Here is an 18,100-nt window from a genome sequence, read left to right as displayed (position 1 = left end):
AGCAGTAGCATTATTCATTAACAGTACTATGGAAATAAAGGTGATCTGCATCTCACTGAAGCAGTCAGGGCTGCTGCATGTTTCACCTTTTTTCATAGCTGTTGAGAGCTCGTTCGCTTCACCTTCATGGCTCATTGGATAAGGTGGTGCTCTACAGAGCACAATGGTACAGGTTCAATCCTGCTGTGGCACCGGTGTTCCTAAAGGAGGCAGGAAAAAAAATTCCCTTAGATCAGCACTCGACTTAAACCAGCCCCTAGCCCTTTACCACAGCACACCTCATAGCCCAGGTGGAAATTTGGTGTGTAAAAACGGAATTTGAGAGCTCAGTCGATGCTTGATCATTGTACAAAGTGCACAATCAGTGGGACTACTAGTGAGAGCAGCACGGCTGAGTGTGACCACAGCTGCCTGGTACAGGGAGAACGAAAGTACTTATTCATGCACCGCAGTAGCAGAAGTAGTGCCCAACAATGGGGAAGCACAAATTCGTTCCAAAGCAACTCATCGTTGCTGCCAACCTATGCTGTTAACCCGCAGACAAATGTGTGAAGGCACATGTGTAAAAGGTCAAAGGCAGCTGTGTGCACAGATATGCAGTCTAAAAGGATAAAAATACCCACGACTCTGCCCATTCATTCCTCCAGTCTTGCAGCCCTGCTTCGCATTCCTCTAGAATAGTTTTCGCCCGCCCAAAGGTCCCTTCCCGTAAGGGCATGTGCCTGGCACTTCGGAGGTTAGTTGCTGGCCCGTATGGGTGTTCAGAGTAAAGGGAGGATCAAGGGTGTCTTTAGTAAAATAGGCTACTGGTGAAATCAAGGGAAAGGGAGGGTTTTACTTAGAATTTCAGGCCTTAGTATAGGGACAGGACTTGCCTGTTTCACTGTGGCAAGTAAACACCAACTGCATTTTTCTTATCTTGCGTATTCTGAACTCACTACAATACTCTGCAGTAACATAATCTTAGTATTTTTTTACCTTTGGTAACTAATTTGTTGCATTTTTTTCTAATCTAAGCTGCTGCTATTAGACTGTACCAGAAAATTTGTCGTGGCTGTGGCATAAGTAATGCTTGCTGTTTGGCCAGCTATTGTCTTCAGTGCTTTGGAGTGCCGTTTGGAAAAAAAAAGTGTGTGCCAAAGTGCACTAGATAAATGCGCCAGAATGAGGCCCACTAAGCCCTGCCTGCCTGCCTCACAGGATCGGCCCAGTGCCGCCATCCGGAACCGCAAGAAACGAGAGGTGGTCATCTCTGCAGAGGAGGTCCGCCTGGAAGGGAAGGCCGTCAGGCTGGTCACCATGGTGAGTGAGCCCCTACTGTGCCTCCTCTCGGCGTCGAGGCCACATTCCCAGTTCGGCCAAAAGGAATGCCAGGCTTTGTAAACAGTCAAAACTCATTTCTCATACCTTTTGAAACAAGGGACACCTTTTTAAACTAAAATCATGACCATAATTTTTGATCAAGTATTACTGTTCAGCACACATTTTAGGCGAGCTACGGGAAAGTTCCTGGGATTAGGAAAATTACTTGCATCCTAAAAATAAAACATTGATTTAAGGAAACGTTTGATGTAGTAACAAGTTCTGGGCTTTGGGTGGAACGTTATTGTACCAGAGTGTAACGGCAAAAAGATACTGAAGGGAGTTACAACTTTATCAAATTGTATGACACAATACCGCAAGTTGGGCTAGTTGGGTGCATCATCAAAAATTTGAAAGAGCACAAAAAACAAGGACAGACAGGAAGGACACACACAAATGATTCATCAAAACACCTTACCAGTATAAAGTCTAGAATTGATAGCCCATTTCCCTAGTATAGTATTTTAACTTCTATTTTTCAGCCATCTTGCATGCATTTTTAAATAATCGAAGTGTGTTTGAAGGGGCTAAATTTAATAATTGCTATCATGTTTAACCCGTACAACCTGCATGTGAAAAACAAAAAGGCATTATTAACCACATATTTTGGGAAATTAATTTCTCTTGGCTCAGGATACAGGCTCTTCACCGAATTTTCGCAACCTTCATTTAGTATTCATGTAGTGAGCCACTGTGTCGCGATAACCTTTTTCTTCCGGTTGTGCGAGGGGGACTTGGGCTTGTTCGTCTTTTTGTTTGGCAGCTTCTTTCTCGTTTATTGTACTTCCGAGATGTTCAACATCCTTTTTTGAAAGCTGTACTGCAAATACGTCTTGCACATTTTCTCCCTGATATTGTGGTGTCTTCCCTGTCTGTGAACGCAGCGCGAAGCCCGCGAGGTTTCCTCAAAGAAGTGCTTGACACGTTTCGCTTCTTACAGGCTCGGCTTAGCCTTGAGTACATATTTACTGCTTCGCGCAAGTCTATTGCTGATGCCCTGGTTTCTGGGCTCACACTTTCGCTGGGGTATCCACCAGCGAAAGTGTGAGAAGGACACTTATCAGTGACCCCCTTCTGAGGGTCACTGAGCCTAAATAGGCATTTTGAAGTTCCTGTGTCACACTGGAGGGGGTTTTTGTGGTGCAAGACTGGCTGGTGTATTAGTCCAAGAGCTTTGTAGCAACAAAAACAACTTTTAACAAGACTTTCAAGAAAATCTAGCTGTGTTGCTTATTATTAACTGTTTGTAAGACTCTAAACAGTACACCTATGGACAAAGGTTCGGCAAAGCCACAGTACTAGCAATTTTATATAGCAGATTTGTTCTCTGAGAAACAGACATCTCTGAGTAGAAAGAAGTCTAAATTAACAACATCTGGCAATAGCAAAAAAGAGGTCTGCGGGTAAAAAAAAAATGTAAAGCTCTTCTGGTAGCTTAAATCAAAAATACCTTGAGCATGACCCCCAAAAATGGCTAGACAGCAGCAGGTCATCCCCTAACCCTTCTTTTTTTTATGTTTGGTATAACCTGTACAGAAAGGGTCTGTCGAAAGGATTTGGTGGATAAGGGTGACATTTGACTGAGCAAAGCAGAGGTGAGCCACGGCCCATGCATCATCAGGTTCCAACCAATCAAAACATTGAGGCTGAGCTGGGCCCATATTTCCTGAGTGGCTCCTGGGGACTTTTTGTGTGGTGGAGAGGTCTAAAAGCCAAAGCCCCTCCTCCCTCTGTGTTGCAGGACTGTGACCGGGGAAGTGCCAAGTGCTTCAAGTTCCGTTGCAGCATCCGCAACCTCAAGAAGCAGTCTTCGGCCACTGTCACCATCACAGCCAGGCTCTGGAATGCGACCTTTGTGGAGGTGAGCAGCTCTACTGGGGCACCACCACCACTGCATTGTGGGGGGCCATGAAAGGGACCCCTAGGGACCTATTGGAGCATCTCTTTGTTCCCTGTGCATCCGCTATGGGGTACTCGGGCTGTTGTACCTGAGTTGCTAAAAACAAGAAAAACCTCATGAATAAAGTATCTCTGAGGTAGACACAGAAAAGCCCGCATGTGTTTTGAGGGAAAAAAGAACCTTTTATGGCATTAAAAATACTTGCGTCTAACTCAAGCCACGCAGGGCTCACCAGACCGAGCTATGCGGAAAAAGCATGACAGTTGGCAGTGCACTATCAGTGCAGTTCAAACCAAACATTCCAAGATTCTAGCAAATAAATACAATATTTAACACGGCTCTGAATTGGATAGGTGTGTGCGTTCAAATACTGCAGAAATTTCCAAATTATTTCACAGTTTAGAAATGCAAACAGGCTGCTATTTCAATGAACTTGTATGCACAAATTATGCCTCGGTGAAGGTCAGAAATTTCCTCTTAAAATGCAGGGCTGAATATATAAGGAAAGTGTTTTCTGACCACTGGTTTGCGTCCTGTAGAACTCAATGCATAAGCATACCAATTAAAATGTGGTAATTCTAGGCACAATACCAGTTATAGCATGGTATCTTGGGGGCCCAGCAAATTGACTGGATCAGTTGGCATGTCGCTAAAGGGTTGCAAAAATTCTTGCATGGAGGAATCAGCCATTTGACACAGCATGCTCTGTCCTATGACTGGGTCATGGAACAGAATACATTAAGCACCCTTTCATTTTTGCATTACATTTGAAGTCATGTTATAACCAAACGGCCTTTTCTCTGTTTGCACTCCTGAAGATAGCAGGCCATGGCAGTGTGAATTGTCTTTACTGGAACGTTGTGCAGATTAGCAGCTGGCTTTTGCTTCATCAGCAAACTACGTAGCGCAAAAAGAAAAAAAAAGTATTCGGATCTACTCGCACCAGCAGTGTTGGCTACAGCACTCCTTCGTCCAAGCATCAAGAAATAGCAAGCATGCTACCTAAAAAATAATAAAATCAACATCATCATCATCAGCCTGTCTGTGCCCACTGCAGGGCAAAGGCCTCTCCCATTGATCTCCAATTATCCCGGTCCTGCGCTAACTGTGACCAATTTATCCCCACAAACTTCTTGATCTCATCTGCCGACCTAACTAATAATAATAAAATACTTAACGATTTTAAAAATTTGTGCGGCACCACCTGATGCAAAAAATACTTGAAATAAACACATTGCCTGTGCTTGTGGTGTTCATTTTAGTGAAGATAAAGAATGCTTTAAGGGTAGGTTGGGCATGTGGCTTGGTTTGCGCACAATTTGTTTATAGTACGGTACCGCTTATAATGGGGATTTTTGTGGCTCCCAACATGCTGTGCTAGCTCAGTGGCTAAGGCGTTGTGCTGCTGCGCCCAAGTACACAGACTAAATTCCCGGCTGCGGCAGCCGCTTTTCTGATGGAGGTGAAGAACGAAAACACCCGTGTGTCACGATTTTGGGGCACAATGAAGATCCCGGGTGGTCAAAATTAACCCCGAGCCCGCCACCACAGCTTGCCTCATAGCCCAGTTGTACTTTCGAGATGTATTGAGCCCCACGATGGATCTTGTGGCTCCCACAACATATGATCTGAGCAGCTTACATTGTATTTATATTGGTGCTTGCCTTACGTGTTCTAACGGTGCTTTATTGCCAATATATTTTCTCTCATATTCTCTCTTCCATGCCTCGCAGGATTATGCAACCGTTGACCAAGTCAGCATCTTCTCCTCAGCCGAGATTAAGCTGGATAGACTCCTAGATATTCGCCAGCGAGAAGAAGATGACTATACAACGGTAAGACCACATGGGTGACTTCTTAATGTTTCTGTGCCAAACATTTTTGTGCAAAATGACGAAAATCTCCCTTTTTTTTTTTTGTCTAATAATTTGGTTGAAATCTTTTTAAAGAAGAATATGGGTGCCATGTTGTTTACAAAAAAGAATCAAATTAGGTTTGTTAGACATGAAAACTTGCATTCTCTAGCATCATTTGCAGCTATAGTTTCAGCTTCTGGGCAAAGTACTCGTAGTATTTATTCATTGCATAAAAAGGACCGCTTTGAACACTTCTACAAAGTTTCTGCAAGAATGTAGTAGTTCCAATTACCCATCAGTAACCTGTAAGAGGTCATGCATAAAAATTTTCTTTCTGGTCAAAGAAATTTTTTGGAATTTTCTACTTCAATGAAATTATTGAAGGAAAAAATCAGGTTTTCTTTTCTAGTCCAAAATTTAAAACCCGCAATATCGTACATTCATAACATCAGAAAAGTGTGTGCCAAATCATCATTTATTGTCATTGCTTTTTTTCACGTGGAACAGTTCCCAAGATGTGGACAACTACTAGGTATGTCTGGTAGGGATGAAAACGTAGCTAATGTCCACTCGTAAAAAAGTGCTCTTGCTTTCAAGCCTGAGCCAAGCCCTATAAAGATATAACATCATCTCAGTCCTCAGTGCCTTGTTTATTTTGCTGTCTTCCATGAAACCTGGAAATGGAAAAAAGGATTAAATAAGGCATTCAGACAGATTTTGACAAATATGTGGCACCTGAAGATGGAGGGTTAACTAGCACTTGCAGGTGTTGGTGCTTACGAGTACATTGCCCGTTTCCAGCAGTTTAGATCTGAAGTTGAGGCTGTTGCAGCGTGAGGAAGTGATGAGCTGGCGGTGCTCGTGCAGGCGGAGACGAGAGCCTACCCCGACGCCAGCCTCTACCAGAAGACGGAGGGTGTGGCACTCTGGATCATTATCCTGGCAGTTGTGGCAGGCATCCTGCTACTCTTCCTGATCATCTTCATCCTCTACAAGGTGGGAACCTTTATTTGGCTGTGGAGAGCTCTAAAATGCAGTGGTAACATTGAACAGTTTGAGAGTTTTGGATTGAAGTGTGTACAGTTCAATCCAGAACCCCTTCTAAAAATGCCTTGTACACGTGCATGAATATTTTGCGTCTTTATCGATTGGCAAGATGCACCAGACTAAAGGCTCTTAGATATGCCCACTTGTGTGGAAGTTCTGTCTCCTTCACCTGGGTCAATGATTTGGCCTTGAAATCAGAACTCCTAGTCGGTGAACTGAAAGTTTTTTATGATGTTGCATTAAGTATGTGAGGGCCAACAGTGTATGAAATAATGCATTTGGCCTTGGTTGGATTGCCCCCCTCCCTCCCTCCCTCCCTCTCTCTCTCTCTCTCTCTCTCTCTCTCTCTCTCTCTCTCTCTCTCTCTCTCTCTCTCTCTCTCTCTCTCTATCTCTCTCTCTCTCTCTCTCTCTCTCTCTCTCTCTCTCTCTCTCTCTCTCTCTCTCTCTCTCTCTCTCTCTCTCTCTCTCTTTTATGTAATAAATGCCCTCATTTTATAAGCAATGTTAACCCTTTGAGGGTCGAATTTTTTCGCAAAATGCGACCCCCCAGGGTCGATTTTTTTTTATTTCTGATTTAAATTCTTCAGATGAATCTATTTCGAGAAAAAATTATCGTAATTTTTTTAGGGTGACCTTTAAGTTACAAAAAAATTGTTTGTGTTGTTACATATATGGGGTTTATTCATGAGTAACACAAGAAAAATTCTAAATAAAAATGAGCGAGTAACAAGCCGGCACCTTTTGAGGGAATCAAAATCAGATAGACATCAGTTGCGCGGGCGCAAAAAGCGAGAAGCGCCCGGAGGACGATACCGAAACCAGCCACTATGCGGGCGTGCGCGGGCGGCCGGATGCGGGAGTGATAGACGACGCACCGCTCATAAAATACAAACGAAAAGGAGAAAAGAGCCTCATAATTTTTGCAGGCGACCTTGGTCTGTGACAGGCGCAAGAAGCAAGAGGCGCCCGGGTGCCCGGTGGGCGTTGCCAAGTGCACCCCCTTGCTAGCGGATGCGCAAGCGATAGCCGGCATGCTGCTGAAGTAAATCATAAAAAAATTTAAAAAGAGCCACCGGCGCAAGAAAAAAATTTGACATATTTTCGAAGTGTGGCAGCACATGCCAAGCAAGAGAAGTTGGCGAAAAAGGCGTGTTTTTTAAAGATACAAGCAATGCCGTACATGTACGTCATTGACCATTTTGAAAGTGTTTGCCGATGCCGTACATGTACGTCATTGACCATTTTGAAAGTGTTTGCCGATGCCGTACATGTAAGGCCGTGACCCTCAAAGGGTTAACTAAACTGTCAACGTGCCAGCAGTCTGTGCATGCTCAGTTCCAAGTGGGTACCACTTATCACCTGCATCGCATTTTGGCATCCATGTAATTAGGACTGCAGGCAGTTGAGGTGTTTATGCACTCGCACTTTTGCAGCTGGGCTTCTTCAAGCGGAAGCGGCCAGCAGACGGTTACTCCCCAGCACCAACATCGGACAAAGACTTCAACGGCACGTAATGCTGGATCACTTAATCTGCAACGAGAAAACATCCGGAGACAGCCAGTGGGATATCCGTCCGCCTGCCGAGAGGTCTGTCCACACTTGCAAGCCCAGTGGTGCCTGTGTGAAGCCTCACTCTCATCATTCTTTTTTTTTTTTTTTTTTCTGCAATCTCGCATCTTCATCGTGAACTGCCGAGAGCAGTTCTTCCACCGTGTTCTGGCATTTTCTCGTGCTTGCAGAGACTTGCAGTCTGGACAAAGGCCAGCAAAGGCACTCACCTGGAACCCACTGTGTTCACACAGGCCTGCCCTGGTTCACTCATGGGTTGCATCATACAGCCAGCAGGTGTACGTGTGACAAAGTTTGCAGCCATGGAGGTAGAAAGTCAGGAATGTTGCACGTGCAAGCTCCACCAGCCTGCCTCTTTTGAACATTTTCTTCCTGGCTAAAACTGCCCAAGTTGGTCCCATTTGTTTTTGTTTCAATAGGTTTTAGCAGTGTCCGGGCTCGCTTTCCTATCAGGAGGACTGAACATAGGAGCCAACATTGCTCATCTCAGTCTGTTTTTAAGCCATTTTCGTGGGTGCATCTCCTACATGGACATTCGAGATTGCATTTACGGCAGACTTTGTTTCATTATTTGGTGACTTGCTGCTTGTCACAACAAGCTTGCTATGCCGAGCAGCGATTACCCAGCACCCATATGCCATCAAGAGGCTCCTTACTGCACTTAACATGAATGAATGTTTCCTTTGGTGCACATGAACCTGGGCAGTTCTTCCTAAATGTGGGTGGGGCAAAAAGGTGGTGTGGGCAGCACATTCTAAGGGGTACACTGCATGACTGTAGTGGCACTTATGCTCAGCTCTGAAAACTGTGTACCCACCACTGAAGAGACACGCCAAAATCAGCTTGGTCTGTCTGTCGAGTTCCTTTGCCTTGGCACCGTACATTTCATAGCGCGGCTGCATTGCTAATGTGTGCCGCACTTATGATTCCATCAGTGCGAGCACACATGGGTGGGAGAGCAGACGAAAGTAATCGGGTTACGGGTTACTCACGAGACCATAAATGGTACCGCACAATATAGAAGGGGGACTCTTTTGTCTGTTTTACGTGACACGTGGCATTCAGTTTTGTCACATGGCGCTTCTTCCTAGACTTTCTACCTCCACATTCACTGCCCCTGCTGTACTGTTTTCAGAAAGTTCCTCCAGCGAAACAATCTGCTGAGACAGAACCTGCAAATTCTTTGCCAGGGCTTTTTCCTTGGGAACTCTTCATCTGCTGGCTTATCCTCTTTCGTGGTATACACACTGAAGTGATAACATTGATTCGTACTGCCTTTCTGGCACAAAGTCTTGAATGCATTAGTCTGCTGTGGCAGTCTTGTTGTGGGGTAAGGCTGCTGTTGGTGCTAAGTTTGGTGTCTCTTGGAAGGAGCTAGAACTTGCTTTCCATTTATTGTGTTGTCCTGTACAGAAAGAAATCTACACACTTATTTATTTAAATGCTAGGCTTCCTAATTGCACCGGAGTGCCCATAAACATGTGTTTTGTTGCACTATTCTTTTGTAATGTGACACACACTCGTGCTTCTGTTTCTTTTTATTTTCATCGCAAGGAGGGTAGGGGGAGGGTTTTGCGTGTGAGGAGGTTGGGGACGTGTGTTTTCTGCCTCCAACAAAGTTCACTGCCTGTGGATGTTTAGAAGGCATGCTAGCGGGAACGGTAGGGAGCCATCCCAAATGCATTCGTTTGTCCGCACTGGTGGTTAACTAGCTGTGGTTGCACACTGCCAATCCTAGATAAGGGGATGACGCTGTTGGCATTTTCAATGCATCTGCTGTGCCGTTTTTGTGGCAGACTGGTGACAGTAGGGAGTGACGAAATCAAAGTACGTTACCTGGTGTACTTGACAGGGCAGTGGTGTTTGTGATGTCTGCCATCTTATTACTGAAAGGGCCCTTTATCGTTTTGGTTGTGCGGGAACTACGACAAGACAGTTCTGTTTTTGTGCAGTGCCTTGAGAAGGTTGTTGTTGAGCTGTTTCAGATTTTATTCTCCTAAAGGGTCCACTGAAAGTTTGAGATGCAACGCACGGTGCAGGAGGCATGTGTGTCAGTCAGCAGAACAAGTGAAACTTGTTTAATCTGCACAACTGCCCAGTTCTATGTGTACAGCTAGGTCAAATAATTCCTAGAGCAGCTTTCATGCTGGAGATGAAATCGACACGGGGCTTTCTCTGTTGCTTTCAGCTAAGTTAATTTAAATTTGGAATTTGTCGTTTTTTATGTGGGTGAGTAGGACTTCGAACTGGTGCCACAGTGTCCATGTCTTTTTTTTCCCCCTCTATGCTTTGGCCTGGAAATGTATGTGGCACTAGGAAATGCCGTGATTTTTGCAGAATACTTCATGTTTTAGTTCAGACAACGAATTTTGTTGCTTGCTAATGAATATGTACTCTTTGTTTACCACAGAGGCTGTGTTTTACAGTGTCCATTTTAGACCCCTGTGCTGCCTGAGGCTATGTACTTGTGTATACCAAGGCCGTTCGAGCAATGTTTCAGAACAAAATGCTTAATCCCTGGTTGAGTCAAGTGTGATTAATAACTGACAGCGTGGCAGTTGTGAAATTCACCTTCAGCACTGCACGCAGTATGGTACGCAGTGCCTGAGGGCTGTCTTCCAGCTGATCGACAACTCCATCCACTCCAAATCAATAAACCTGTAAGCACCACGAGCAAGATGCACAATATTGGAATGTGCTGCTGAGCTGGGACATGCTTTCTCAAGGTTTACAAACTCAATTTTGGAACTGGTCTGAGCAACGATAGCCATGCGGTTCCTAGTTGGGAGTGAGCTCCTAATGATTGCGTGACAGAAAAGGATGACAAAGGCTTCCATCATAGTGGCACTTACCTTGTTTTGGGCATCTGTTGGGTGGCCCACGCCCTTGTTTTCCTGTTTATGGATAACAACCGTCATCTGTTAAAGAATTAAGTTCCCACGTTCTTCATATGGATGGCCGGGATTCATTAAGCGTGGGGTACAAAGCCATTGGACGTACTGGTACAATTAAAAACATGTATCCTCAACTGGGTTAATTCATTCTTGGTGCTAATATTTGTGCACTGTTCCAGCAGAGGTGAGCTGGTCATGTGTCAAGATTGATGAAAAATAAAAATAAGACATTGTCACAATTGGAGCCTGAATCCCGTCATGCTGCCTGCATAGCAGTATTTTTTTTTTACCGTTAAATTAGCTAGTTGAACAGCTTGCTTAGTTTTATAGTTATCAATTTTCTTGCTAGTATTTCGACTGGAAAGTTGTAGGCTGACTTCCAAGTTGCAAGTTAAGTTGCTTGTAGCATGCTGCCCCTTTCTGGGTCATTCTCTTAATTTCTTAGCACAGGAAAAAAAAGTGTTCAATGCAGGGTACAAAGAACATGGCACAGAAACCTGCCTGTTCACCTACGTGCTCGGCAGTTGTAGTGCTCCTTTGCAGTTCTTAGGCTCTTGAACTATAGCTTCTGCCAGTACCGTCCGACAGGTGAGCACGCCAGCAATGTTGGGCGCTGTTAACCGAACGTGGCAGCTTGCCTTAGCTCTGTGCAGATTTCACTAACTGTGTGTATAAAGATATCATATTATTGCTTTTTAAGTGCACAAGGAAAATCGGGATGCAAAAGCAAAGAGTGGGTTGCAAGTCCTCTTCTTAGGGTCTCAATTGGCTACACATACTCTTACGTGGCAGCCGTACCTCCATCTTGTATGTGATGTTTAGAACAACATTAAGCTTATAACAGAAGCAAGTTCAATTTTACTGTCTCAGTGCAGAACACTGCAGTTGTGGCATACGAACACAATCTCCATTACTTGCTTGCCTAGTTAGTTCCTTAGGAAAAATTTCCTTAGGAATTATGTCCTTTACTTGCTGTATTTAAATACAGCACGTAAAGGGGTAGTACCCATCAGAAAGCTGAATCGCTTGTTTTGAAAGATCATCTACAACTTTCCAGTTGCAATGCTGGCAGTGCAATCGAAAATACAAATTTGGGCAACCTAATTAACTAGCTAATTAGACAATCAATAAAAAAATATTGCTATGCAAGCAACGTGAATCCACACTGACTATATGTAAATTTACCTCTTCCTGTGCACCACTTTTTCCTTTTAATATGGGCCCATAACTTGCATGGGCATCCATATATAAAAAGGGTCTTTTGTTTTTAGGTTTTATCACTTCTTAAAATTGGGCTAACATTTCCCACTTGTTCTTAGTCAGGAACGAATGAAACAGTAGACTTTTATCATCATCCTTCACAAATTTTGGTTTTATATTTATTAACGAGGAAATCTGCACGAGCTGTTTATAAGCTATCACGTACGTACACAAGAAGCCTTTAATACAGATAATGTTAAGTAAAAAATGGGAAACTGTTAAAAAATGATCTTTTTAATGCACCCTATTTCTACAGGAATTTTAAGCACATCGTGACCCTGTTACTCTGACTGAAAGTGGCTACCATTTTCAATTAAGAATAACCTCAGCAGAGCATTTCATCCACACCGGTGTATGGTGTAATCGTGGATTGCACCAGGGGAGCATATCTTGCAGGCTAGCATCAGCACACCTGTCAACTTGCTCTGAGCTTGTGCCAATTCGCTTCTATAGTTTTCATGCAGAAATCCTGCTTAAAACATGTTGTTGTAGGTCATTAAGGCGATTTTGATGTGGCAGTTTCAGTAAAACTTCTTCAATGCTTTGTGCATTCAGTGCATTCTTTTGTTATCAGAGTAGCTGCATTTCAGGCTGCAGCGCCGTTTTGTTGCTTTTGAGCTTATGCTGAAGAAGAATTTCGGAGGATAAACCTGGTTTTACCATATATGTATAGTAGCCAATTTTTAGGGGACATGAATTGGGGAAGGTCAGGCATAACCCAGAAATGAAGGACCTTGTAAATAAACATACAGCAAGTTATCTAGTGTTTATTCCCAGACATCGGAAAAAACAAAAAAAAAGGCTTTGCAGTAGTGGGTCAGCAAGCTTTTTCACTTCCTGGACATATATTTCTTGTTTGAACAATAAAACCAGTTCAATAGGTTGAGTTGTCTGCTCAGTGCTCGAGTTTTCTTTGTGCAAGAGGCACATTTTACTACTCTCTAGGAGAAGACTAATGCGGCCGTAAATGTGATGTAATCATTGTGTACTTCGCAAAACTAGGCACCCATGGTCTGACCAATCAAATTGTGCCGTGTCATTACTGGCAGTCTTCCAGTCTTTCTTACCACAAAGTGTTTTCCATTGAAACATACATATCTCGGTTTTCTTGTTTGGCCCTGCACACTAGCCACAGATTTTTCTAGATGTTTTTGGAGTAACAAATGTTTTAGAACGCCTTTAGACTCTGGAATGTGCAACTGCGTTTACTGAAACCATCTCAGCCACCAATGGGTAATGTCAGCTGGCAATAAAAATGAGGCAAGACTTGGTGTACGAATTTGTTTTGTTAGTTTATTAAGTTGCCGTTGGTGCTATTTTAGTTTTGCTTTTCAAGACATTGCAGTGCTGGGTGTTCAGAACTGTCTATAGACCATGCACAGCCACTAGAACTTTGCAGTTTGCATTTTATTTTATACATTGCAAGGTACTGAACTGTGGAGTACTGAGATGAGCGCGTGATGCTTATGAAACTGCAGACGTCTCCTTTACAACTCTCTGTGTACCACTGAGCACATGGTATGCATAGGCATATAAACCTTTCTGTTATCACTTAATTGTTGGCTTTGGGTTTGGAAATTATAAGTGGTTGATACATGTGTATACTTCTGTGAAATAAACTTTTTATCTTTTAGACCAAGGTTTTCTTCATGTTTACTCATGGGTGAGCAAACATGTGTTATGAAATCTGTTCATTTGTCCTCGCGGAATTGCATAATACCCTCAACTGTTTTGCATTTTTTAATGGTATTTACTTTTGCGCCCACCTAGCTCTCAAGAAAGTGCTTTGCCTATAAAAACTGCTGTGGGGTTGCAGAGCATGTGTAATTACAGGTTTCTTTTTAATAACCAGAAGTCTGCGTATGAAAAAGCACTGCTGTATCAGTGCTAATTTGTAAGCATGCAGCAGTATGAAGGAAATAACGATTTGATTCAAAAATATTGCCACACCTTGCACTAATGGTGCAACGCTGGAGAAGAAGCAGAGCTGGCGGCCTCTTTCCCTTCGTTGTAGACCCGGCTGTTGTGGCTAAAGTTCTCCATGACTGGCAGGCCTGGATCATTTTGTCCGCAGCCTTTCACATCTCTCCCAAAGGGGACCATGCTAGCACGCTCTAGAACCCGCGGCTACCGGCTTCGCAAACCCAGTGTCGGTTGCGTGAACTCGATGTTTCTACTCCCCACTTATGCGAATGCATGTGAACTGGTGAGTAGAAGAGCAGGCGAGAGATTTTGCCACGAGCCCCGGGTAGAGTGTTCTCTAAGTCGGCCAGGGGCTCCAAACGGGGCACGCGCTCAAGTGTTCTCCATATGTTTTCATGGTATTTTTTCTGGTAACGCTATACTGCGGGTCTAAAAGCTTAAACAGCTCTGTTGTTAATTATTTCTTAAAATGACAGCTTAATGAAAAGTTGTTTGTACTTACTGTGCGCAGCTGCTACCAGAGAAGAAGCTGCACGCTCAAGCAGTCTTGCACATCTGGTATTAAAGGTGTGTGCTCCACCCAATAAAAGGCGCATGATACAGTACAGTTAAAAAACAAAAAAACTCTTGGGCAACAGCGTGTCAGCATATTCTGCAAACAACACTAACTGAAATGTTGGCCAGTTCTCAAGCTGCCTCAAGCACCATACACTGTGGAGCATCGCCAGAAACACTGGCAGCACACAAGAGAGTGTTATCCCCAATTTTATGAATTTACAAGCTAAGACAAGAGTGCAAGGCTTCTTGTCGGTGACACACGATTTCCTGCCCTGGTACCTGTGGGGGTTGTCCATGAATATGCGAACTGCTGGGCAATTGCCAGTGCACCTGTGCACGCTTCCCGGCTGCGTGCAAAAGGAGCTCCAGCGGTCAGTGGAGGGGGAGTGAATTTTCTTTCTCCCTGAAATGTTCACTAGTGCACTCGCTCTTCACAGTGTCGAGAGAGGAACTGGCGAACAGTACAGGGAGGCAAAGGGTTTGGGCCACATGGAACGCCATCTGTCTTTAACCAGCAAAGCTGGTGAAGTTTTAAGTTCCGCCGTATAGTGTTGCTAAAAAAAATACCAAGAAAAAGGACCGAGCGCATGTAAGCATGCGCCTCTTAAGGAGCACCCGGCACCAGCCAGGCTCGCACCAAGTGAGGAGCTCGCAAAGAAAATATCAAGAAAATGCCAAGCACACGTGAGCGTGAGCCTCGTGAGGAGTGCCCGGCATTGGCCAGCTCGACTTTGGAGAACACTCTGCCCGCGTCCACGACGTGATCGCTCGTGTGCTCTTCTACGCGCCCTTTATCGTGCGTTTGCGCCCAAAGTGGGGGGCACAGACGCCGAGTACGCAAAGGTGGTTGCTGCAAGTTTTGCCGTGTGATAACGGTGTCCACTTTGGGAGAGAGGTGAAAGCTTGCGGACAAGATGATCCGGGCCTGCAAGTCATGGAGAACTTTCAGTGGCACGTTTGGAAATCCGTGTGAGGTGCAACAGCCGGGTCTCCAACAAAGAGAGAGGGGCTGCCAGCTCTGCTGTTTCTCCCACCTTGCACCACTAGTGCAAGCTGCGCCAATTTTTTTCACTTCCAGGCAAGAATATTACTATCCTAAGTCGAGCATGTTTTCTGTTTTGGAAGGAGTCAGTTTGTCACTTGTACCAGAAATATCTGGAGCTATAGGAGACTCGTCCTTGGTTCACTGCTAACAGGCCTAAATTTATATCGTTGTCTTAGCGTTTTAGTGGTGATTGTGTTGTCTGTTTAGAGGAGAAGAGCTCCAACGACATCACCTATATTGTTGCAGGCCAGTCATGCGTAATTGCTAATGCTGGTCTTTTAAAATGGTGCATGTAAAATGTAAAGTTGTGCCCTTGTCACCCTGTATCACCAGAGATTTTCTCTACTATACCATTCATGGTATGTTCTTCATACTTACTTTCACTCATATAACCCGTAGCAATAATTAGAAAATCTTAGACTAAAGTTGAGGTGCGAACAACACAGAATTTTTTTTTCCCAAAGTGTGCCTTCATCGCAAAGCACAGCATAACAGAGTGCACGTGTCATAGCAGATGTCATTGCATTCTCTTCCCCCTCTATAGTCTAGCTGGCATATTGCAAAACTCAGAAAGGAGAGGGGAGGGGGGTGGGGGGGGCATTACTGTTTTCTATGCGGCACAATGTTGTCCAGTTCTCACTCTGAGCACTAGTTCTCCATTCAAAGGTCAGGTGCCATGGTGCGGAGGCACAAGCTGTGTAAGATTATCGCAAGCAAGAGGGACTTTCCTGTTCATGAGCAAGTAGTATTCAGCTCTGTAGACTGCTATTAGCAATATGGCTTTTGTACTGGTGGGTGACAAATGATTGCACGGTACTATTTCTGTTTTTTTTAACGATGTTGTAGATGTTGGTCTATACGGTGGTAGTTTTTCTTTTTATGGGCACAACTAAGGGAGCATGTTACGAATTCACAAGTGAATTGTACGCACAAGCATATCTAGCTACCTTAGAGGTGCTCTTGATAAATCAGCATTAAGTGGCCATAATATGCACATTATCACGATGTTGCATGGTGATAATGTAACTGCATATTCACTTATTTTAGGTAAAGTAGTTTTCCATACCTCCCGTTTTAATGCCAGAATATTTATGTATAAATACCCATTCTATAATAAACTAAAATTTACTACACCCATTTGGGCTGAATGCTGTAAATCACTCACAAACACTCATGAGCGAAAACAAAACCCTGCAGCTTTCTTATTTGCTCCAGTTACTAACGCGCACATAGACCTATTTCATTCAATCATTTTTTAAGTGCGAATGCACTTCTTAAGCGAGCCTGAATCGTCCGCCGCCGTCGTCCGCATAGCAACAGCTGCGGGTGCGCGCGCTCCTCGTCTTCCCTAGCAACGGGGGGAGATGGGCGCGCGCTACTCTCCTTCTCCTCTCTCCGCTCAGTGACTGCGGGTGTTGGGCGCCTCCTCTCATTAGTCGAGCGCGCGCCGTCGTCGAGAGCGGTCGCTGGTCCTGCATCTCGATAACGATGATGGCGGACCGGGCAACGGTACCAGCAATAACGAGTGAAATATCTTTCTTTGTAGTTGTGTGCGTGTGTGTAATCTCTCGACTACTCATTAAGATCACGATATCCACCGTAATCGCGCAATCAACAACCGTGCATTCGCACTTACACACTCTCCCCCTCGGGGAAGTGCGAGGGATTTTTTTTTAGGCTTGCTTGAGCATAATGTAATAGGTTGTCATACAAAGCGTCGGCTGTGCTACATGGGTTGTCCGGGTTTCGTGCCAATAAGGCCGAAAACCCCTAAGCGTGCTTCACTGCGCGCCGTTGTGTAAAGTGGGGAAGCTCGCCTACTACCTAAGTCGATGCATTTGTGATGGGCACGAAATACAAAAAGAAATCGACAGGTGGTCAAGGCAACGCGACGCAAATTGCCAACGCAAGCTGTAGGACAACTCGTGATTTGATTTTACATTGCGTTAGTGTTGCGTCTTGACTTCTCTAAGTCGAAAAAATGGCTTTTGAGCGAGAGAGCAGGTTACGTGATCTTGGTGCATCCTTTCGTGCCTTGCTGAGACATGCTAGTTCATTCGCCTCTTTTCTTTTTAATGAATAGCGTTTATAAACTGGATGCGGAGCTTCATATGCCATGATGAGCTGGGCTTGGAAAGTATATATACTCCAGCTGTTTCGATTCTATGTGCACAGCGTGAGTGCTAAGCTGACGTTCGCCGTCAATTCACATCACGCCTCCAGTAATTTTTTTCTTTTTTTGACATCAAACCTGTTCGTGGTCGAGAGTTTCATAGGACGAGGCGTGGTAACACAATCGCGGTGATGTGAAGAGAGCGTGTAGAGCAAGCGCCAAGCACACGTGCAGCGTAATAGGGGGTGGGAGAGCAAGCGCCAAGCACGCAAGCACAGGTGCAGCGTAGTGGGGAGAGGGGGAGCTCGCGCAAAGTGCAGGTTGACAGAGCCAAGGCGTGGGCGAGAGAGTAGTCGATTAATGGAAGAACGCGCACCCAACGGATGGTTGGTAGAATCACGCGCTGTCCGGAAGAAGCCGGTGGCTGGGAGTGCCAGTGAGTGTTGGCGAGTGAACAGGAATCGATCTGCGGCTTTGAGAAGTTCTATGAAGCTTAACCTTGTTATTAGGGAACGCCAGGCAGTTTCGCTGTTAACATCAGCGTTCGCGACGTTAAATCAGTTAAGCTTCT

At 44.6% G+C, this 18,100-nt stretch overlaps 1 protein-coding gene across 1 annotated transcript in view; it reads left to right on the top strand.

Annotated features, from left to right (window-relative positions):
• LOC144170558 (integrin alpha-PS1-like) overlaps positions 1-13,525 on the top strand; it is a 110,748-nt gene extending 97,223 nt beyond the window's left edge. The window contains exons 22-26 of the mRNA XM_077700425.1: positions 1,201-1,302; positions 3,104-3,223; positions 4,996-5,097; positions 5,986-6,114; positions 7,601-13,525. Of these exons, the coding sequence (XP_077556551.1) occupies positions 1,201-1,302; positions 3,104-3,223; positions 4,996-5,097; positions 5,986-6,114; positions 7,601-7,681 (534 nt within the window). The 3' untranslated portion in view covers positions 7,682-13,525. The remainder of the gene's footprint in view (positions 1-1,200; positions 1,303-3,103; positions 3,224-4,995; positions 5,098-5,985; positions 6,115-7,600) is intronic.
• Positions 13,526-18,100: the final 4,575 nt, after the last annotated feature.

This window comes from Haemaphysalis longicornis, unplaced genomic scaffold, assembly GCF_048455015.1.
Source record: "Haemaphysalis longicornis isolate Haplotype H1 unplaced genomic scaffold, Haemaphysalis longicornis Haplotype H1 scaffold_2, whole genome shotgun sequence".
Classification (NCBI taxonomy): Eukaryota; Metazoa; Arthropoda; class Arachnida; order Ixodida; family Ixodidae; genus Haemaphysalis; species Haemaphysalis longicornis.
This window is presented reverse-complemented; position numbering and strand designations above follow the sequence as displayed.